General features: G+C 42.9%; 1 protein-coding gene and 1 pseudogene across 2 annotated transcripts; both read left to right on the plus strand.

Moving 5' to 3' along the window:
- The first annotated feature begins 4,308 nt into the window (after positions 1 to 4,308).
- On the plus strand, positions 4,309 to 7,454 carry LOC112080917 (zinc finger protein 79-like; annotated as a pseudogene).
- An 8,863-nt stretch (positions 7,455 to 16,317) lies between these two features.
- On the plus strand, positions 16,318 to 24,295 carry LOC112080915 (zinc finger protein 585A-like). 2 transcript variants are annotated; one of them, XM_024146851.2, is made up of 3 exons: positions 16,318 to 16,366; positions 19,467 to 20,213; positions 20,798 to 24,295. In XM_024146851.2, exons 2-3 carry the CDS (start codon positions 19,640 to 19,642, stop codon positions 23,476 to 23,478), a joined length of 3,255 nt encoding a protein of 1,084 aa, XP_024002619.1. In that variant the 5' UTR covers positions 16,318 to 16,366; positions 19,467 to 19,639; the 3' UTR covers positions 23,479 to 24,295. The 2 variants fall into 2 exon arrangements, with proteins under 2 accessions (XP_024002619.1, XP_024002620.1); XM_024146852.2 differs by lacking the exon at positions 16,318 to 16,366 and adding an exon at positions 16,381 to 16,673.
- Positions 24,296 to 24,510: the final 215 nt, after the last annotated feature.

Here is a 24,510-nt window from a genome sequence, read left to right on the forward strand (position 1 = left end):
TATTGCACGGACCAACTTTGACATAAACCGCACAACACAACGACGAGAGAGCGGGATAGAGTTAGTGAGCCTTATCTACTTTGAAGATCTAATCAAATGTATTTTGTAGACAGCTCTGCAGCATACTTAGGCAGGCTAGCCGTCGCGACGTCCCCTGAATGCCCCTCTGCTAGCCGGCTAGAGCATATCGGACTATTAGCGGAAGAGGCCCATCGGACAAATTCTTTGGCCACTATACCTATTTTGCCAATTGGCCTGGTTTACCACACGGAGCCGTGCTGATCCATGACGACTCGTCTGCCGACGTAACAGCACGAGTGGTCTACAACAGACTTCTTCCGTCGCGATATCCCTCTAATAGTCTGACCACACCGCTCGCGTCGCAAAATACATTTAGAAATCTATGTTACTCAATTATTGCACCCACACTGCTCGTGAGTGTCAACAAGCGTCTGCGTTGCCAATGGCTAAAATATAACACCTTGCCCAAACCGGCTGCGCGCGTGCGCCATCGTGCGCTATCTTGCATACATTTATTTTGCCCCCCACACCAAACATGATCATGACATGCAGGTTAAAATATCAAAACAAACTCTGAACCAATGACATTAATTTGGGGATAGGTCAAAAAGCATTAAACATGTATGGTAATTTAGCTAGTTAGCTTGCACTTGCTAGCTAACGTTAATTTGTCCCATTTAGCTAGCTTGCTGTTGCGGCCTGCTGGAGGTCATTTTGCAGGGCTCTGGCAGTGCTCCTCCTGCTCAAAGGCGGAGGTAGCGGTCCTGCTGCTGGGTTGTTGCCCTCCTACGGCCTCCTCCGCATATCCTGATGTACTGGCCTGTCTCCTGGTAGCGCCTCCATGCTCTGGACACTACGCTGACAGACACAGCAAACCTTCTTGCCACAGCTCGCATTGATGTGCCATCCTGGATGAGCTGCACTACCTGAGCCACTTGTGTGGGTTGTAGACTCCGTCTCATGCTACCACTAGAGTGAGAGCACCGCCAGCATTCAAAAGTGACCAAAACATCAGCCAGGAAGCATAGGAACTGAGAAGTGGTCTGTGGTCACCACCTGCAGAATCACTCCTTTATTGGGGGTGTCTTGCTAATTGCCTATAATTTCCACCTTTTGTCTATTCCATTTGCACAACAGCATGTGAAATTTATTGTCAATCAGTGTTGCTTCCTAAGTGGACAGTTTGATTTCACAGAAGTGTGATTGACTTGGAGTTACATTGTGTTGTTTAAGTGTTCCCTTTATTTTTTTGAGCAGTGTATATATATATATACACAAGCAAATCAATCTGGTTTGAGCTTAGTGGGACTATCATTTGTTTTTCAACAGGACAATGACCCAAAACACACCTCCAGCCTGTGAAATTGATTTTTGACCAAGAAGGAGAGTGATGGAGTGCTGCATCAGATAACCTGGCCTCTACAATCACCCTACCTCAAGCCAATTGAGATGGTTTGGAATGAGTTGGACAGCAGAGTGAAGGAAAAGCAGCCAACAAGTGCTCAACATATGTGTGAGGTCCTTCAAGACTGTTGGAAAAGCATTCCAGGTGACTACCTCATGAAGCTGGTTGAGAGAATGCCAAGAGTGTGCAAAGCTGTCATCAAGGCAAAGTGTGGCTACTTTGAAGAATCTAAAATATTTAGATTTGTTATACACTGTTTTTGGTTACTGCATGGTTCCATATGTGTTATTTCATAGATTTGATGTCTAAACTATTATTCTACAATGTAGAAAATAGTAAAGAAATAAATAAAAACCCTGGAATGAGTAGGTGTGTCTAAACCTTTGACCGGTAATGTATATTAACGGATGTACATGTTAAAATGCTGAATTTTGAAACTTTAGCATTCTTGATTGATTTGAATTCTCCATGTGGTCTATATTACAGAGCACTTCATTAAATATAACAGACTTTTAAAACTCAATATTGGTGCACAATTTCTACTTAAAATACCAAAGGCACTCTTTTTGTGGAACGACCCACCTACACCCAACAGAGTCTCTGAACCAAATACAATCACCACACAGATGGTAATCATAGCTGACTTGGATGTATGTCTTTGTTTAACAGAAGAAAAGCAAACCATTCAAGTCAATCGGGCACAATTCACAGGACGCTGCGATTATATCCAACAGGAATGAGGTCGTTAGACACTGTTCACCGTACAATTGTAGACCAATCAAGGTGATGGGTTCATCTTTAAATCAACATTCATCAAGAGTGAGTTGATTGACAGAACAATGACTGCCATCTGCCATCATTGTTGGCCCTTGGACAACAAGTCCCTACATGATGTCTACATTACTTCATCATTTAGAACTTGGTGGTCAATAAGGCTCTGGCTAAACTAGCTGCTGTGTGTGTGTGTGTGTGTGTGTGTTGTTGTGTGTGTGGTGTTGTGTGTTGTGTTGTGTGTGGTGTGTGTGTGTGTGTGTGTGTGTGTGTGTGTGTGTGTGTGTGTGTGTGTGTGTGTGTGTGTGTGTGTGTGTGTGTGTGTGTGTGTGTGTGTGTGTGTGTGTGTGTGTGTGTGTGTGGTTGGTGTTGTGTGTGTGTGTGTGTGTGTGTGTGTGTGTGTGTGTGCAAAATCTTCTTTCCACACGGACCTGGTGGAAGAATGGTGGAAAGTGTAAGCAGAGTGAGCCATATCAAGGTCTGGAGGCAAAATGGAAGTGAGTGAGGGTGAATTATCGACGTTAGCAGGTGTGGTGACGTTCTCGGAGCCTGAGACACCAATGGTCAGGATAAATATAAGTCCACATTGTTTTGAGAAAATTGACCTCATGCCTTTTGGCTGATCCATATGTGGTTTCAGAGTGGGTGAAAATGGAGTTTGGTGCTGTGGGATCGGTGAAGGTAACCCGAAAGTGATCTTGTGATAATAGGTTGTGTTTCTGCCGGTCAGAGGGAGAAGGCGCTCCACGCCAAACAAATGGGGAAACGAGATGCCGTTGATTACTGGGGTAGCGGTAAATGTGACAGTGGACCAACTGAAGGGGAAAATTCCCAGTGTTTGTGATGCTCTTTATTTGGTGCGATGCAGACAGGGTGGCATGAGTGGTAAAACAGAAGTAATTGTCTGTTCTTTTGAGTTTTGATGTTGAGTCTTTGCCCGACAAAGTGAATTTAGGATATTTCAGTTATCCCCTATGAGCCTTTGTGCCGAATCCATTACGTTGTTACAGGTGTCAAGATTATGGGCATGTGGCACCAGTGTGTAGGAGGGAGGTGTGAGAAGTGTGCAGAAGGACATGAGACAATGGAATGTGTAGTATTGGAGAAAGAAGCGGTATGTGTTCATTGTAGGGGTGCACATGGGGCCGGGGATCAGAAATGTCTGGTGCGAGAGAGGCAGGTGGAGGTTGCCAGGGTTAGAGTAGTGCAGAAGGTGTTGTATGCTGAGGCAGTGAAGAAAGTAAAGGAAGATGGGTCAAGGGGGTGAGATCCTGAGAGGGTTCATGTGAGTAGTAGATCTGTGCCAGTACAGAGCGATTGGCCAACGAGTGATATATGCTACAGTAAGATTTACTTTTTAGCATTCATAGCAATGGTTATAAACCGTACCGCAGGTCACAGAAAATAGAGGTTCTTGAGGCAGCTGCTGAGAAGTATTTGGGTGCACGAGATTTGATGTCAGAAGAGTTACAGGTTGTGTTGAGTGGTGGTGTCCCGTCCTTCCAGGTGTAACGGATGTGAAATGGCTAGCTAGTTAGCGGGTACGTGCTAATAGCGTTTCAATCGGTTACTCACTTGCTCTGAGACTTGAAGTAGGGTTTCCCCTTGCTCTGCAAGGGCCGTGGCTTTTGTGGAGCGATGGGTAACGACGCTTCGTGGGTGTCAGTTGTTGATGTGGGCAGAGGGTCACTGGTTCGCGCCCGTGTCGGGGCGAGGGGACGGTCTAAAGTTATACTGTTACACAGGCCTTGGCCTGAGGTAGGACTAGATAGGTTTAAATAGTGGAATAGGGTGGTGGGTTTTTAATGAGTGTAGGTTTAGATGGTAGGGTATTTGTTTATTTACGTTTTCATAAGGGATTTATACATTGTTGCCGAAAGTAGTTTGGGGTTGGGTGTGTTTTTTCTTCAACGCGCTGCAGGTGGCTATACTGGTCCTCTATTAAAGGCCCAGCGCAGCACCCTTACTTTCAGTGTATAGCTCAATCTAGTTGTAGGCGGAAATGCAACATTTATTGGATGCCAACCACCATTTAATCATCGAAGAAGAAAAAGACACTCCCGGACAACAGGTGGCGTGTGTCTACATTAAGTGTAGTTTGACAGAACGCCTACTATGTCGAGAAAGAAAACGAGGAAGTTGCAATTGCGTTTGTTCTGGTTCTTATTTTAGAGGAGATGTTAGGTCATAAATATAATTTAAACAATTAACAATAACTTCAACCAGTCAACAAAAAATATTTTCTGATTCTATTTTTGCGAAACAAGGCCTCAGGTAAGAACCCGCCGCTTGCGGATCTGTTGCAGGGCAAATGGCCAGGGAAGGCCTCGCTAACGTTTGAGACTCAACTATTAGCTAAAGCTAACAAACAATGCATTGCTAAACAATGTCGCCACATAACGTTTTTTTCCCCCGCAAGTAAGCAACATAGGGAAATATGTAACGTTAGCTAGCTAAACCAAATATTATGTAGCTGCTAACCTAGCTAGCTAGCGAAATATGTTGGCCAAAACCAAAATAGCTAACGTTAGCCAGCTACCTTGCACATGTAGATTGTATTTCGTTGCTTAGCCAACCAAGGCCCGGGACAGGGAACTAAGTTTGCGTTGCAACATTGAATAAATCAGAAAATATGGGATGTGTTGTGTGCTAACTAGCTATATAGCAAGCAAGCAAGCCATCAAATGACATAACTGTCGTGCATTTCATACAGACTTATTTTCCAGGTTGTTAGTTTGGACTTCATTTTGGAACAGTGAGGATAACCATCCTGCAGCTTTGTACCGCTTCTCCACACTGAGTCCAAGACTATACTGACTGGGTCCTGACTGACAACATCACTGGGCACCACAGGAGAAATGGCATCAGTGGAAGACAGTAGTCAAACACTCCTGCTGAATATCATCACGAAAGATGAAGAGGAGGAAGTGAAGATTTGGGAATATGATGATTACCCAGGTAAGAGAGCAGGTTTTATCAACAGCGGTTAGACCTAGTGGTTAGAGCGTTGAGCCTGTAACCGGAAGGTTGCTGGATGGAATCCCTGAGCTGACAAGGTAAAAATCTGTCGTTCTGCCCCTGAGCAAAGCGGTTAACCCACTGTTCCCTGGGCGCCGAAGACGTGGATGTCGATTATGGCAGCTCCCCCACACCTCTGATAGAGGGGTTGGGTTAAATGCGGAAGACATGTTTCAGTTGAAAACATTCAGTTGGACAACTGACTAGGTATCCCCCTTTCCCAGTGGTGTTCTGGTCCTCAACGCCAGCTGGTTTTCATACTTTCCTTTTAGTCAAGAGTCAGATTAATTTCAGTATTTTTAGGACACTATTTTTATGCTGTTGTTGATCGAGCGAGGCAGATTTAAAGTACATACTTTGGTTTATTTAGATGCCCGCCAACTACTTTGTTACATGTTTTTAGTATTTTTTTTTATTCCCTTAAGTCAATGCAGGATGTTGTAGTTACACCGTTTTGACATAATTTGTTATGTTCTCATTCACACAGGAGCGAGTCCAGAGATGTCATCGGTGGGGCCGTCAAACAGCAGTCAAACACTGGGCCTGAATGTCATCATAAAAGAAGAAGAAGAAGAAGAAGAGGAGGAAGACGACATTGGGGAATCTGATCACGGTAAGAAGTGAAAGGAAATGTAGCATTCTAGTTTCAACCAGAGAAACCTACTTAGCCCCACTTCAATAGTACTCTCCATACACTAGAAGGTTAGTTCTCTATACCCATTTTCACTACTGCTTTATTGGACACATTTTTAATTTGATCCAATGATTGTGGATGTAGGCTCCCGAATGGCGCAGCGGTCTAAGGTACTGCATCTCAGTGCTAGAGACACTGGCCCAGCGTCGTCCGGGTTTGGCCGGGGTAGACTGTCATTGTAAATAAGAATTTGTTCTTAACTGACTTGCCAGGTTAAATAAAGGTTAAATAAAAATTAAATAAAGTGTGCTGCACTTGCTCACCTGTTTTTATGTTGTCATTCACCCAGGAGAGACCTCTAACTCCTCTGAGCAAGTCGAGACATTTCCTGCATCAGGGAAGAAACATCAGGAAGGGAGCAAAGCTAAGGGGTCTCACCACTGCCCACACTGTGAGGAGAGCTTCCCATTCCCATCATATCTTGAAAGACACCTTCGAAAACATTCTGGAGAGAAGCCTTATGCCTGCTCTGTCTGTGGGAAGCGCTTTCCTGCATCACATCATCTAACAGTTCATCAACGAGTGCACACAGGAGAGAAGCCTTACCACTGCTCTGACTGTGGGATGAGTTTCTCTCAACTGAGTGGCTTGAAAGGTCACCAACGAACACACACTGGAGAGAAGCCTCACCACTGCTCTACCTGCAGCAAAAGTTTCTCCTACCTGCGAGACTTGCAACGTCATCAGCTGATTCACACAGGAGAAAAGCCTTACTCCTGCTCTGACTGTGGGAAGGGTTTCACCTCACCAAGCCATCTAACTGTTCATAAGAGAGTGCATACTGGAGAAAAGCCTTATAATTGTTCTGAATGTGGGGAGAGTTTCTCTTATGTGGGTAGCTTCAAACATCACCAGAGAATACACACAGGAGAGAAGCCATACTCCTGTCACGACTGTGAGAAGCGCTTCACCTCATCGAATCAGCTAAAGGTTCACCAGAGGGTGCACACGGGAGAGAAACCTTTCTGCTGCTCTGAATGTGGGGACTTTTTCTCTCAACAAAGTAACTTGAAATCACACCAGCGAACACACAGGAGAGAAGCCTTACCATTGATCTCACTGTAGAGACCCTTGTTCTTAACATATTAACTTCAGTCAGACATCACCAGTAGGGAAGCTTTTACATATGACTGATGCACATATTCAATTCATTCCTTAAGTGGATCAGTGGGCACACAGGAGAGAAGCCATATCAGTAATGCTAGGACCTGCAGAGATTAGTTACCCCCATAATGGCATTCATAGAAGAAGTGGGGGACATTCTAGAATGCTTGTGGTGATCTCCAATGGCTTAACCTGACTTAAGGACATTGAATCAAAAGGAAAGTAGAGAGAAACATCTAGGGGGTAACTGTGTAATGTTTCTAAAGGTGTGTAAAAGGGAAATAGTCAAATAATGCATTAAAAGGATTGATACATATTTGAGTTAAAAGCTATTAGATGCTATATGGAACTCTTTAAAGTTTGTTAAATTATATATTTTTGTTATGTAGGCCTAACTGTATTGGCTATGAGTTATACTGATAATAAAGTCTTTACCCTGAATTCAGATGTTTTTCCCTCTTTGATTTAGGATACATTTCAACAACAGAAAAATACTCTTATTAAAGTTGCACTGAAGCTAGTAGTAAATCAATGACCCGTTTGTTTATGTAAATAGATATTTCAGAGGCGTAGCCTAGTGGTTAGAGCGTTGGACTAGTATCCGAAAGGTTGCAAGATCAAATCCCCGAGCTGACAAGGTAAAAATCTGTCGTTCTGCCCCTGAACAAGGCCGTTAACCCACTGTTCCTAGGCCGTCATTGAAAATAAGAATTTGTTCTTAACTGACTTGCCTAGTAAAATAAATAAAGAGTTTGTATGAAAGAGCTGTGAACTCATCTGCGATTGCTCCCATCTACCAAAACCTTCCCTTTCGTGTTTATAAGCACCACAACACTTACTGCAGCCATTTGTTTGAAATCTGCTCATACATACAGTATAAATGGGAGAGGGTGTGGCACGCAAAGGAGGGACAGGAGGTTGAACTCTGACCTCTGTTTAGGATGTATTCTTTCTAGAAGTCCATACCTTGTAAACTAGGTATAGCCAGCAGATCCTCAGGTGTACAGCAGGATCCAGGGATAGAACCTTCAACCTCAGGCCATCATGAAGAAGAAAAAAAACACGCCAAGAGGTACAAGGTCATTGATTCAGCTGTCATGCTGAGGAACATTGATGTATTGGACAATTACAGGAGTGCTGATCAAAAGGACAGTTTTGCTCAGTCGGTAAAAACCTCCGACTTGAGAATGTTGAAAGAAGACGCTGTGTTACAAGAGAACATTATGGAAGTCCTATTTCGGGACCACTGTGAAGGTGATTCTGATGAAGAGGATGCAAGGATTGGACGATTTGATCATGGTAAGAGCAAGTTTTATCCAGAGCGGTTTGGGTCTTTTCAAGTTATTACGTCTCATAAGTCTTGTGAAATTAGTGTATGGTTAGTAAACAAAATATTACACAAAATATGATTTGTTATTGCTTTTTCTTTTGCCCCCCACTGCAACATTGTATGCACATTCACTTAAAGGGACACACACCAACAGTTTTATGTTTTGTAGTAAAAAAGATAGAAGATAAGTGTTTCCAATGACATCATTCAATTAGACAATGCCTACTCATAATTGGTTAAGCACATGATGCACACTGATGATGTCATTGGAAACACTTATCTTTTACACATGTTGATGTGCTGGAGAGGATGAATACGAAGTTGCAACTTTTTCTAATTTGAGTCATTTAGCAGATGCTCTTATCCAGAGCAATTCGGGTTAAGTGCCTTGCTCAAGAGCACATGGACCGATTTGTCCCCTGGGGGATTCGAACCAACAACCTTTTGGTTACTGGTCCAACGCTCTCAATGGCTAGGTTACCTGCCGCCCCAAACTATGCTTATGTGTTCTGCCTTGCAAAATATTTCATTTTATTAGTACCAGTTTTATAGCTGAAAATAACCTGTCAATTTTCCAGGAGTGCAACTTAAAACCTATAATTTTGTTCGATTTTTCGGCTCAGTGGCCAGCAGTGGGAGAAGATGGAATGAGATGGATTTTGTCCGACATTCTGATAATTGACTAATCGATTAAACATTTGATCTCAATACAGTTTTCTGTTCCCAAAACTAGAACATGTTATGAACAGAGTTGACTCATTTTTGTAGACTTTACCCTTTGCCAAAGTTTTTTTTAAATGGTGTTGTTTAGAAGGGCAAAGGCTAATTGAGTAATTGTACACTTGCACTTCACATAGTAGGCATTACCCAACGGTACCGCTTGCTGTGCGTTAGCAGAGAGAACAGTCTATGACTTGGGTAACTGGAGTCTTTGACAATTTATGGGGCTTTCCTCTGACACTGCCTAGTATATAGGTCCTGGATGGCAGGAAGCTTGGCCCCAGTAATGTACTGGGCTTTACGCATTACCCTCTGTAGCCCCTTACGGTCAGATGCCGAGCAGTTGTCATACCAGGCGGTGATGAAACCGGTCAGGATGCTCTCGATGGTGCAGATGTAGAACCTTTTGAGGATCAGGAGACACATGCCAAATCTTTTCAGTCTCCCGAGGGGGAAAGGTGTTGTCGTGCCCTCTTCACGACTATCTTGGTGTGTCTGGACAATGATAGTTCGTTTGTGATGTGGACACCAAGGAACTTGAAACTCTCAACCCGCTCCACTACAGCCCCGTAAATGTTAATGGGGGCCTGTTCGGCCTGCCTTTTCCTGTAGTCAACAATCAGCTCCTTTGTCTTGCTCACATTGAGGGAGAGGTTGTTGTCCTGGCACCAGTCTCTAACCTCCTCCCTATAGGCTGTCTCATTGTTGTCGGTAATCAGGTCTACCACTGTTGTGTCGTCAGCAAACTTGGTGTTGGAGTCGTGTTTGGCCACGCAGTTATGGGTGAACAGGGAGTACAGGAGGGGACTAAGCATGCACCCCTGAGGGGCCCTAGTGTTTAGGAGCAGCATGGCGGATGTGTTGTTGCCTACCCTTACCACCTGGGGGCAGCCCGTCAGGAAGTCCAGGATCCAGTTGTAGAGGGAGGTATTTAGTCCCAGGGTCCTTAGCTTAGTGATGAGCTTTGTGGGCAATATGGTATTGAACGCTGAGCTGTAGGCAATGAACAGAATTCTCACATAGGTGTTCCTTTTGTCCAGGTGGGAAAGGGTAGTGTGGAGTGCGATTGAGATTGCGTCATCTGTGGATCTGCTGGGGCGGTATGTGAATTGGAGTGAGTCTTGGGTATCTGGGATGATGCTGTTAATGTGAGAACATGACCAGCCTTTCAAAGCACTTCATAGCTACCGACGTGAGTGCTACGGGCGGTAATCATTTAGGCAGGTTACCTTTGCTTCCTTGGGCACAGGGACTATGGTGGTCTGCTTGAAACATGTAGGTATTAGACTCGGTCAGGGAGAGGTTGAACATGTCAGTGAAGCCACTTGCCAGTTGGTCTGCGCATGCTTTGAGTACACGTCCTGGTAATCTGTCTGGCCCCACGACTTTGTGAATGTTGACCTGTTTTAAGGTCTTGCTCACATCGGCTACCGAGAGCGTTATCACACAGTCGTCCTGAACAGCTGGTGCTCTCATGCTTGCTTCAGTGTTGCTTGCCTCGAATCGAGCATAGAAGGCATTTAGCTTGCCTGGTAGGCTCGTGTCACTGGGCAGCTCGCGGCTGTGTTTCCCTTTGTAGTCCATAATAGTTTTCAAACCCTACTATATCCGACGACCATCAGAGCCGGGGTAGTAGGATTCAATCTTAATTTTGACGCTTTGCCTGTTTGACGCTGTTTTGACGCTTTGCCTGTTTGATGGTTCATCTGAAGGCGTTAGGGGATTTCTTATAAGCGTCTGGATTAGTGTCCCGCTCCTTGAAAGTAGCAGCTCTAGCCTTTACCTCGATGCATATGTTGCCTGTAATCCATGGCTTCTGGTTTGGATATGTACATACGGTCACTGTGGGGACGACGTGGTCGATGCACTTATTGATGAAGCCGATGACTGAGGTGGTATACTCCTCAATGCCATTGGATGAATCCCGGAACATATTCCAGTCTGTGCTAGAAAAACAGTCCTGTAGCATAGCATCCACGTCATCTGACCACTTCCGAAATTGTGCAAGTCACTGGTACTTCCTGCTTTAGTTTTTGCTCGTAAGCAGGAATCGGGAGGATAGAATTATGGTCAGATTTGCCAAATGGAGGGCGAGGGAGAGCTTTGTACCTGTCTCTGTGTGTAGAGTAAAGGTGGTCTATAGTTTTTTCCCCCCCTCTGGTTACACATGTGACATGCTGGTAGAAATGAGGTGAAACGGATTTAAGTTTGCCTGCATTAAAGTCCCGGCCACCAGGAGCGCCCTTCTGGATGAGCATTTTCTTGTTTTCTTATGCCTTATACAGCTGGATGAGTGCGGTCAACCAGCTGATGAGAACTCTCTTGGTAGATAGTGTGGTCTACAGCTTATCATGAGGTACTCTACCTCAGGCGAGCAATAACTCGAGACTTCTTTAATATTAGACATCGCGCACCAGCAGTCATTGACAAATAGACACACACCCCCGCCCCCTCGCCTTACCAGACGTAGCTGCTCTGTCCTGCTGATACAAGGAAAATCCCGCCAGCTCTATATTATCCGTGTCGTCGTCCATCAGTAGTGCAGTACACATGTTTACATACGTGTTTAGCAGATGTTATTGCAGTTGTAGCAAAATGCTACCACACACTTACCATTTATTGATATTCTTTACACACTGGAATCACTTTAGTCTACCAGACCAATACAATAGTTATGTCCACTTACTGCACTACTGATGCACCCTACTGCACTTCTGATGCACCTTACTGCACTTCTGATGCACCCTACTGCACTACTGATGCACCCTACTGCACTACTGATGGACCCTACTGCACTACTGATGGACCCTACTGCACTACTYATGCACCCTACTGCACTACTGATGGACCCTACTGCACTACTGATGGACCCTACTGCACTACTGATGGACCCTACTGCACTACTGATGGACCCTACTAGCACTACTATGCACCCTACTGCCCACTACTGATGGACCCTACTGCACTACTGATGGACCCTACTGCACTACTGATGGACCCTACTGCACTACTGATGGACCCTACTGCACTACTGAGGATTCATATACTTAGTCTATTTACATAACTCCTGTACATACTCATCATTCTTACTCTATAATTCTATACTGCTACTGCACTTAATTTGGTTATCCCACTCCCTATGCACATATGTAAACAGTGTATATACTATGTACATATTTTTTTTTAAATCGTATTATTTATAGCTAATTTTCTTATAATCTGAATGAATTAGTCACCAGGGAGTGCACACAGGCGAGAAGCCTGAGTAACTTAAAATGTCACCTGCGAACACATACTTTTGCCCTGATTGTGGGTAGAGTTTATTTTCTCTGGGCAATTTAAAACCTCACCAGTGGTGCTTGTGGTAATCTCCATCGATGGTTTAAGGTGATAAACCCCAAATAGAAAAACTTTAAAGGAAAAAAAATTGAGAGGTATGTGAGTTATTTTTGTAATGTGTGTAAAATAATACATAAGTGTTAATAGATATTTGCTATATGGAACTCTGAAGTTTGGTCAAACCTGTAACACTTTTATAAACACAGTGTGGCTCAGTTGGTAGACCACGGTGCTTGCAACGCCAGAGTTATGGGTTCGATTCCCACGTTGGATCAGTACGAAAATGTATGCACTCGCTGCTGTAAGAAGTCGCTCTTGATAAGAGCTAAATGACTAAAGATGTGAATGTATAATAACTAATAAAAACCTGAATCAAAAGTGATAATGCATTATAAAGTACGACAATGACTAAGTCAATACATTTTTTTATGAAAGTAAAATCCAATAAGTAAGTTTCTCCAGATAGAGCTGCACCTTTTGTATGTTTGTCCTCTCATATAGAATAAAGTATTTGTATCTAAAGGCTTTTATCAGGTTGAAGAATTTGATGTCTATATTTTTTTTGGTATGTAACAATTGGATAAGACAACACTAGTAAAGGCTTTACCGTTTATCTCATTTTAAATTGGTGGGCGTGATTTAGAGAACTACTTCATGACGTGAATACTGACTCCTGGCTTTTATTGTGGACTTTTCCTAATTTCTGTGACCCGGAAGTACTATATTGTTGCTGATGAGACGCTGATGCCGCCCACCATCTTTGGGTCCAACCATGAACACAAAAATGGTGGCATTTGCACTACTAGTAAAGCTTTATACATGCTCAAAATGTTTAAAGGGTGAGTTATTTACCTAGCGATCTAAAGTCTTGTGCAAAACTTTGCTTGAAATGTATTAATTCGATATTAATTTGATGCACTCTAGCTAGTTAGATAGCCAGAGAACCTAGGTAATGTTAGCATTTATTGTGATCAAAATGACATGGGACTTGCTTAATTATAGATATTTGTATAAATGTAAAGAAATGTTTGTTTTGTTAACAAAATTATGTAGCTTCAAATTGTAACATAGGCCTATTGTTCAAATGTTGTAGTCATGGGAGACGCATTTCTAGTTCCTGCATTGTTTTACCACATTCATTTGATGGTATGCATATTAGAATAGACCTTTAACCCAAAAGTTACTGTGTCCTCCATTGGAGTGGTAAAGATACTGTTACCGCGTGTTTATATGCTGCTGGTGTGTTTGAGTGTACCGTCTACCTTCTAAGTTCATAGAGTAGGCTTACATTAAAGACCGCAAGCACCTCAACCTGCTCCTCTCCTTCAATGCTGGAAGCACCACTTGGATCGATCTTCATGTGAGCACTGGCACATATTTACAACATGAGTAGGAAACATGACATCGAGATGGGGAAACGTTGTTGGATGACATTCGAACTGAGTTTATGGACTTTAACTGAGGACAATTTACTTTACCTGTTTGAACGTTGTGGAATAAATGGATCTGAAGTGAAAGAGTCAACGCTCATTGGGTAAAATAAGAATATTGTGAAAATGTTGATTTACTGGAGCCAACTGACCAGGGAATGTCTCGGTTACACCAACCGAAGGAAGACATCTAAGGAATACAGAATGAGGAGGGAGGAGCTTGGTTTCGCAGCAACAGGCTGGAGGCAAAGTCAACTCCACAGTGACTCGTACCACAGCAGAGTGAGAGGGGTGAGTAATCTGTCATAAAGACTTTAAACTGTCATAAACTGACAGGAGATTAGAAAGGTGAGCACAACTTCAGAAGCCTAGAACATCCACTTGTAAATGGACTGAGGAGGAGATGTTGGGAATTAGAAATGATTCAACCTTGTAAACTCTAGAGTGGAAAACCCATTAGTGGGGCATATTGATTTCCTTTTGTGTGTGTGTTTATTTTAGGAGATCGAGGACCTGCTTAGCCTGCCGCTGTCCTTCCAAACTGAGACAGCCTACAGAGTCCCTGGGTCCTTGTTGTAACAGTAGAGCCCAGAGTGTACAGTAGGCTCCAGAGATGGCATCTTGGCCAACTCTTAAGAGGGTAACTGTGCTGCTGGAGCAGAGAGTCAACATCACAGTGGAAGATGTTGGTCTTTGAACAGAAAAGATGAAGTCATATTACATAACAATGTTCAATGGTTTTACTTCCTTGTTACAGCTACTGATGTGATGATGTAAAGAATATTTGCTGGTCTGTGGTGTGCAATTAGATCAACCAGACAATGTACTTGACACATTAATGACATTTATATTCCAGTTACTAATTTGCATACACCCATTAAGAAAATGCCTAAAAACTGTTAAATCCCCTTAGATTGAGGAATTGGAAAAATGGTATGGTTGAGAGGGACGAGGCAAAAGCTATGGCAAATAAGTCTGGTAGCACAACTGATTGGCAAATGTACTAAAAAAAAAAAAAAATCATGTGACTAAACTAAATAAAATGAAGAAATGACTACACTAAAACAAATAAATTATATAAAGAATGATAGTAAAAAGCTTTGGGGCACCTTAAATGAAATTTTGGGGGAAAAAAGCCATCGAGCTGAATTAGATGGCCCATTTATCACAAAACTCACTGATATTGCCAACTACTTTAATTACTTTCTCATTGGCAAGATAAACAAACTTAGGGCTGACATGCCAGAAACAAAAGCTGACCCTACAGATCCAAGTATATCGGACCAAATTATGAAAGACAAGAATTGTACTTTTGAATTACGTAATGTCAGTGTGGAAGAGGTGAGAAGATTGTCTATCAACAATGACAAGCCATCCGGGGTCTAACAATCTGGATGTAAAACTTCTGAGGATAATGGAGGATAATAATGCCTCTTCTATTTGCCACATCTTCAATTTAAACCTACTAGAGAGTGTGTGCCCTCAGGCCTGGAGGGAAGCTAAAACCATTCCTCTACCTAAGAATAGTAAAGCCCCCTTTACGAGCTCAAATAGCCGACCAATCAGCCTGTTACCAACCGTCAGTCAGTAAACTTCTGGAGAAAGTTGTTTGACCAGATACAATGCTATTTCACAGTAAACAAATTGACAACAGACTTTCAGCACGCATATAGGGAAGGACACACAACAAGCACAGCACTTACACAAATGACTGATTGGCTGAGAGAAATTGATAAAATTGTTGGAGCTGCCTTGTTAATTTAATCAATTTTAGAATAAGGCTGTAACCTAACAAAATGTGGAAAAAGTCAAGGGGTCTGAATACTTTCCGAAGGCACTGTATAGATTCTACAGACCCTAGTAAGTAATCCCAACCCCACTTTTACTTCGGCACCTAGAATAGTTTATAAGCCAATATGTAATTTATAGGCCTGTAGTGTTGTGCGTTGGGACCAATGGAGTGGGTGGAGTAGAAAGTGTTTCTGGGCATGGTGCTGATATGTGTGTCTCTATTCAAATATCAACATAACGCTTCTCATGACCTGCTTTGTGTTCTAGGAACTCCAGTAAGTAGACAGAACCCTGGCTTTATGGACACAATCTATATAGTGTTTCCTGTATAGTGCTCTATGTACCATATAGTATCCAGGCAACCCATGTTAAGCTGTTTGACCACAGTATAAGGCCAGCAACACTCCATGATTCAACGCCCCATGTAATTACCCTACTGAGTACTCCCCACACCATTTTAACGCCTGCACAAGGAATTGTTTTTCCTGTACACTGCTATATATTTGTACCATATAGTGTCCAGGCATTTTGACCTTGGACATATTTTAAAACCCCAAATGTAATGCAAATGCCACTTAAATATGAACAAATATTAGTTACTGTTAATGTTTAGACAATTAATAAATACAGGTTAATGACAGTGTTCTATTACATGAGGGACTTTTATTTTGCAAACTTCCAAAATTCCGTGACCCGGAAGTATTTTTCTTTTAGTGTTGCTGAGGAGACGCTGATGGGAAAAGGTAAGTAAAAAAGGTCCGACTTTGATTCATAGCTTAATTTGTTCACTTTTTAAATACATTGCTAAATGTTGCCTTGCAAGGACACGTCCATTATATTTACAGTCCTGAAAGTAACCTAACAATGAAGACCGCTTGCACGTGTTCAAAACATGTTCATTGTTCGACTCTAGCAGGTTAGATYTCTTACCTACCTAGCTAGTATTGCTAACAGCTAGCTGGCTATACGGGCAATTGAGCCCGAAAACATGATAGCAAATACTTAACATCTCTGTATGGTAGTTTCACACCTTCTCAAATCGTCAAGCTGGTGAGTGAAATAATCATAGATACTTCATCGTTTTGGTCTTGTTACCTCGATGTATACACTGGCACGCTAACGTTAGTATGTGGCTCAAAACAGAGCAGGGAACACTGGTCCTGAATGCCACAGGGGCCTCTTGTTTTTCCATTCACTTGGTAACCTATTTGCTTTAGGCCTGGTTAGACCAGGTGTGTTGCATTTAGTTAAATGGCCTAGTGTTTGATGTGGTGTTGGTTGACACAACCCTGCAGTCGGGCCCGGTGTTGTGCCGACCCCCCTGCAGTCGGGCCCGGTGTTGTGCCGACCCCCCGTTGAGATGTCTGCTCTTCACCTCTTCACGTCAACTTAGCCTACATTTCACTGATCTTAGTAGCATAAAGCATTTTTGTCTGCAGTTTTCGGTTTGGCTATTTGTTTCAAGTGCATGTGGCTGTAGCTTGTATGGCGCCCTGGGCGAACCGGCCGCCCGGCGTCCGGTCCCCCCGGACAAGATGCCCATGACGCCCGTACTTAAATCCGCTACTGATTTTATATTAGTCTATAAATAAATCTCTGGCAAAATTCGTAATCTCTCCCATGTCTTATGGGCACAATACCGGTCCTCGCCATTCTGCCGCCCCTAGACAAGCACCAAAAATTGCCGCCCTCCTGTCTCCGCAAAATATAATAGTGTCGGCCGCAATGTAGTTTTGTGAAGGCCTATCCATGCCATACCGTTTCTAAAACAGGCAGCTGTGTTGGCATTATTAGCCCAGTCCTGATTCCTGACAAGTTTAAGACTAATAATTGTGGCTATCTGATCAGCATGTCAGCTACCCAAGTTTATCGGGAGTTATTATGAGCTCATTTGCAATTTGCAATGAGAATCATTGTGTTTACACAGCAGGAAAAGCACAGTATTTAATGTTTTTGCTATGACTAGCTCGTAAAAAAAACTACGAATAGGCCTACAATTAAAATCACAGATTTATTATAATTTAGCCCAAGGAGTGAAACTCCCGGTCAAGGGCGGGAGAAGAGCTGTCAGACTTTATGTCACGACTCAATGACATTGACCCCAATCTCAAATTCACTGTTGAATGCGACACTAAACGTGTTCATTACCTCCACGTGTGGATTGAGAAATCAAATGGAACCCTGTTTACAACTCTGTATAGAAACGAACAGAAGTACTGTATTACAAGGGAACAGCTTCCTCCCTGAGCCATTAAAAAGAGGACTTCCAAGAAGCCCGTTTTTCAGACTGCGCTGTATAGTCAGTCCTCTGTGGAGTGACATATCTAGAAAAAGCAGCGGAGATGAACAATAGGTTTCTAAGAAGAGGCTATTCTCCATAATGTGTGGATGAAACTCTTAATTTGTCATTGGGGAAAACACGAGATGAACTGCTACAAAAACACCCACTAGAGCTAAAGAACAATGTTCACCACCACATATACTTTGAACTCGCGAAAAGTGGGAGATGCTGTCAAGAAACACTGGCATGTTTTCTCATCGGACCCAGCTTTGCCAGCTGAATGTAAGAATCCACCACTTATTGTATACAGGAGAGTTCGCAATTTACGCGATAAATTGGTCCATGCCAACTGCCAACCACAAAAGACAATCAGCCAAGCTCATTTACGCCCTCTTCCGAAGGGTAGCTTTAGATGCAGAGGTTGCGCACCGTGCAACAATATGATCAAGTGTGAATATTTCTGCCACCCACATACAGGAAAACAGTTCCAAATGAGTGACATTATTACGTGCCCCCCCCCCCATGTTATCTACATGATTAAATGTCCATGTGGGCTGTGCTATGTAGGTAAAACCTCTCGTTCTCTCAAACAGAGAATCTTTGAACTTAAAAGTTACATCAGGAGATACGACAGGGATTATCCAGTCGCAGTTCATTTTAATGACATAAAACATGACATTTCTACCTTTTTTTGATTTTGTGTTATCAGACGGGATGTGATATAATTAATACCCTGAGCAAAATAAATGTTTTGTTTTTTTCACCCTCCAGACATTATTTCCTAAAGGTCTTCATGATGAAATGACTATGTATGTTATGTTGTAAATGTGGACATGAATTATGCCTCTATTTCAGATTACTTTGACGTTTTTCTTGCACTGTACCCAATGATTTATGAAAACTTGCTTGGTAGGTCGATGTCCTCATTGTGGTTTTACAGACGTGTTTAATACATTTTATGTASACACTTTATTCAAATATTTATGAAATGCATATTGTTATATTTGGTATCACTTATTTGTTTTCCCTCGACTCCAACCCCTTTCAATGCGTGGYACGGATGTGGGTGGGGCTATGTCTATATAAGGATGCTAATAAAAWWAAAWAAATCTKTGACGAAGGRSGTGAGGCCGATACGTAAAGCTTATTAAAGATCAGTGATACGATCAAGAYCGGTGTGCGGGTTCCTTCTTCTTTTTCCTCATATTATCCGGCTGTTGCCATGCACATGCAAAGAAGATTGCTCAGATGTGCGAGTGCCTTTTAAAAAAGTTTAAATAGTGCATATGCCACTGGGCGAAACGTTTTCATTGTTTTGGGGCAGAATTGTGTGAGGTGTAATGCGTTGTTGGAGGTGCGTTTTGGTCAGTTTAGCTCGGAAAATTCCGCCCTAGGTGGCAGCCTTATCCTGCCTACCTTTGGCACTCCAGGAACAAATCAATAATTATTGTTTAAAAAAGCTATTAAGTTAAAGCTTTGTTATTGTTATGTCACTGTGGGTAACAAGTCAACAAGGCATTCTGGGATATTCATTCCCCTTCTCTTGTGTGATTTTATTTCAGGAGAGCGAGGCCATGTCCTAGATACCTTCAGTCCACCCTGGAGGCAGCACAGCTTTATTTTCATGTGAGCATCAGCACACATCACGCAGGAGAAGTGTGCAACGTGTCCGAGACCTTGGAGGAGCTAGCTGGCTGACCAGTCGAAGGTTGCCACACGACTTGAGTAGGACAATATGAGTCGAGAGAGGGAAACGTTGTTGGATGAAATCGAACTAAGTTTATATACTTTAACTGAGGACAATTTACGTTACCTGTGTGAACGTATTGGAGTAGGAGGCAAAGATGGGTCAGAAGTCAAAGGAAAGACTCAACGTTCATTGCGTCGTGTAGTAGGGGAATACTGTGAAAATGTAAATCAGATGGAATCAGATGAGCAGGGAACGTCTCGGTTACTCCAACTGAAAGAAGACATCAAAGGAATACAGGAAGATGCCAGGGGTGTGCCCATGAGTCCCAGCCAATCAGCGACAGCAGAGGTGGACACCTCACAAGCAAGCTGTGACGGAGAACCGAATGAGGAGGGAGGATCTCGGTTGCCTCATAACAGGAAGTTGGCAGATCCAGCTCCAGAGTGGCTCATTATACCAGAGCAGAGGGAGTCACTAGATCCTGGTTGTGACAGTGGCACACGGTCTGTACAGCAGGAGGCAACAGTGCTGCTGGAGGACTGTAGGTTTATGCTGGGGCGGAGATTCAACATCAAAGCGGAAGAGCAGGAGGAGATGATTTCGGTCTTTGCTAATGAAGGTATGAATAGAACAGATTGCATTTTAAGACGCCACATTGCAGGGCGATGATGTCACATTGCATGATCATGCCGATTTGTGCTCATGTTCAAAGTTGATCTGGTGGAAAGAAGTGGAGGGGTTCTCATTGCTCAACCGACACGAGTTGAGGAGCAACCAAGACATTTGATCATCATCGAGAAGGAAAAAAGGCGCAACTCTCACTCACCATTAAAAAAACAAAAAAAAACAAAAAAACAACGTCTTTATTGTATTTAAACAACTATTAAGCTTGACGTTTTCAGCCTTCGTCAATGGCCTTGATGTTCTGTTGAAGGCAGAAACATCACGCTTTTAAAGGGAAGATTCACCCCTTTTTGACTGTTTTATTTACTCCCAGGGTTAGTTAATGTTTTCATGCGCATCTGAACTATTCAACTTTCAAGCAGGCAGAAATACAGGCGGTATTTCTGCCAAAATGGGTGAATCTTTCCTTTTTTAAAAGTTAAAATGTTTTTAATGGTGTGCGGGTGTTGCACCTTTTCAAAGTTGATATCGTGTAACTTGTTGCAACTCTGACATGTTTTTCTGTTGTCATTCATACAGGAGAGGGTCCTGAGWCCTCAGACRCATCAGTGGAGACATTATCTACACCAGGGGAGAAACACCAGGAAGTTGATAAAGCAAAGAGATCTCACCACAGCCCTCAACGTACGGAGAGATCCACAAAACGATCACAGCCTAAACGGCACCTGCACACACACTCCGGGGAGACGTCGTCACCCTGTTCAGGTAGCAAAGAAAGTTTATCTTCTGTGAGTTCTTACCAATGCCCTGAATGTAAGAAGAGATTCTCTAGTAATGCSGGTCTTCAAAAACACTTGAGATTACATGGTGGTAAGAGGCTTTTCCAGTGCTCACAGTGTGACAAGAGTTTCATAAAGAGTAAAAATCTTTATCAACACCTGCCAGTGCACTCTGGAGAGAAGCCTCACCCCTGCTCTGACTGTGGCCGAACTTTCTCTACAGCACGCTATTTAACTAAACACAAGCGTATACATTCAGGGATTAAGCCTTTCTGTTGCCCCCATTGTGACAAGAGGTACACCAGATCAGATCAGTTGAAAGTTCATATCATGACGCATACTGGGGAGCGGCCTTACCAATGTGGTCAATGTGAGAAGAGTTTTAAAATGAAGGCAAATCTTAAAGAGCACCTGTTATTACACGAGATAAAGATGTCTCACCGRTGCCCTGACTGTGATCAAAGGTTCTCCGCTGAGGAAAGTTTAAAGGAACACATGCAGTTACACAAAGGAGAGAAACCTTTCCACTGTCTGCAATGTGAGAAGAGGTACAGTACTTCAGATGAGTTGAAAGAACATATGATGTCTCATACTGAAGAGAAGATTAATTTCCGACTTGTTTCTGAGAATAGATCGCCAAGTTCCAGAAATGTAGGAGAACAATGTCAGGAGACGGCCCATACTGTTGACAAACCTGACCTCGGCTCTGACTGCGGAACAGATTTTGCTCAACAAGACAAGCTGGTAAAACACCAGCAAACACACACTGAGGAAAGCCCAACACACACTGCCGAAAAGGCAACGCACACTGGGAAAAAGACTCACTACTGCCCTGAATGTGGGAAAAAATACCATAGCACTTCACACTTCAAAGAACACCTGCGTTCACACACTGGTGACCAACCTTACCAGTGTTCTCAGTGTGAAAAGAGTTTCACAAAACAAATACATCTTAAGCGACATATGTACTCACACACTGGAGAAAAACTATACCATTGTGGAGATTGCAATTTATATTTCCTTAATGAAATCGAATATAAGAGACACAAGCACATTGGGGAGAAGCCTCACCACTGCTCTGTCTGTAGTGTTCGTTTCTCTCTATTAGAAGATCTAAATGCACACAAAAGGATTCACACAGGAGAGAATCCTCACCACTGCTCTGACTGCGGGCAAAATTTTGCTACAGCGGGATGTTTAAAGAAACACAAGCTGTTGCATTCAGGAGAGAAACCTTTCCGCTGCCCACAGTGTGATAAGAAGTACACCAGAGCGGACCAGTTAAAAGATCATATGAAGATACATTCTGAAGAGAAGCCTTACGAATGCACTGTTTGCACAAAAAAATTCCACGATTCTAAGCAATTAAAAGTTCACCAGAGAGCAGTGCATGCAGCATCTTCTTACATTTGCTCTGACTGTGGAAAGAGTTTTGGTCTACTGGGCAACCTTAATGCTCACCAGCGAACGCATACTGGGGAAAAGCCTCACCAGTGTCCCGTCTGCGAAAAGAGGTACACAAAACGATCACATCTTAAAGAACACATGCGTATACACACTGGTGAGAAACCTTACCAGTGTTCTCAGTGTGAGAAGAGTTTCACAACACAAACGGGTCTTAATCATCACCTGTACACACACACTGGAGAGAAGCCCCGCCACCACTGTCCAGACTGTAATGAAAGTTTTACATCTTGGATACCCTTTAAGAGACATAAACAACAACATACTGGAGAGAAGCCTCACCTCTGCTCTAACTGTGGTCTTAGTTTCCTCATAGAAGAGGACTTAAAAGCACATGAAAGGATTCACACTGGAGAGAAGCCTCACAACTGTCCTGACTGTGAAAAAAGGTTCTCTTCAGTAGGTAATTTGAAAAAACACAAGAGGTTACATACGGGAGAGAAACCTTTCCACTGCGAGCGTTGTGATGAGAAATTTACAAGATCAGATCGGTTGAAAGTTCATATGATGTCACATACAGGAGAGAAACCTTTTCAATGTCCTGAATGTGATAAAAGCTACAATAATTCGACCCAATTGAAAAATCATCAGAGAATAATACATAGGGGAGAAAAACCGTACCTTTGCTCCGACTGTGGAAAGAGCTTTGGCAAACTAGGTAACCTTACAGAACACCAGCGAACACACACTGGGGAAAAGCCGCATGTCTGCCCTGAGTGTGGGAAGSAGTTTGCCCACGCAAAACACTTAAAGAGACATCAGCGGGAACATACGGGAGAAAAACCGTATCAATGCCCTGACTGTGAGAAATGTTTCTCCCGGGTAGATTATCTAAAAACACACCAGGTAACACACAGGCCTCCTCACATGCGCTCACCTGTAGATAAACCCTATGGCTGCTCTGACTGTGGGAAGCGTTTCGGGCAGATCTCTGGCCTTAGGGCACATCAGAAAATCCACACTGGAGAAACTCCTTATGACTGTACTGGGTATGGAAAGAGTTTTGTAAACCTGTAAAATCGAAAGATAACACAATCAATTGGGATACTAGTGAGAAGTCATACCACTGCTCTGACTGTGGGATAAACGTTGATCAGGTGGAAACCTCTGAGACACCAGGTCACTCCTGAATTGCCTGATATGAAGGCATTGACAATTGGCAAGGAGTGGTGAATGCCATTTTACATCTACATTTTAGTCATTTAGCGGACGCTCTTATCCAGAGCGACCTACAATTAGTGCATCCATCTTAGGATGGCTAGGTGAGACAACCACACATCAGTCGTAGTAGATTAAGTACATTTCTTCTTAAAGTAGCTATCAGAAAAGTCAGTGCTTGTGGGAAAAGAGGGGGGTAGGGGGGCGATACTCTTTCAGATGTTTTCAGAATATGGGCAGTGACTCCGCTTTCCTGACATTAGCTGGAAGCTCCTTGCGCCATTGGGGTACCAGGACAGACCAGAACGATCACTGTGCTGCCATTTATGGACTTCTACCTTTTTGTATATATGGACTTTTATGTTGATCACCTTTTGTAGTTAGCATGTAAATATACTGTTTAGTTAGCGTAGGAGGATGTTTAGTTAGCATGTAAATATACTGTTTAGTTAGTGTAGGATGATGTTTAGTTAGCCTAGGATGATGTGCAATCACAATACATAAGCTACAGGTCTCCTACTGAACTGCATCTCTCGTGTTCACTCTAACCAACATAACAAACAGAGAAGTGTTTTTGTGTTGTTGTGGTAACAACAAGAATTTGAGTCTCGTAGTTGTAAATGTCTGTTTGGTCAATTATTCAAATGTCAGATAATAAAGAAACATTTTCAATGACTCCCTTCCCTTCAAACTCTGCACACAATTAGTCCCATCCTGGGTTTTACTACGAGGTCCTTCACACTCTGCACATAGTGACTCCCATCCTGGGTTTTACTACGAGGTCCTTCACACTCTGCACACAGTGACTCCCATCCCGTTCCTTTACTACGTGGTCCTTCACACTCTGCACACAGTGACTCCCATCCCGTTCCTTTACTACGTGGTCCTTCA

This window comes from Salvelinus sp. IW2-2015, unplaced genomic scaffold, assembly GCF_002910315.2.
Source record: "Salvelinus sp. IW2-2015 unplaced genomic scaffold, ASM291031v2 Un_scaffold16582, whole genome shotgun sequence".
In the NCBI taxonomy this organism is placed as follows: Eukaryota; Metazoa; Chordata; class Actinopteri; order Salmoniformes; family Salmonidae; genus Salvelinus; species Salvelinus sp. IW2-2015.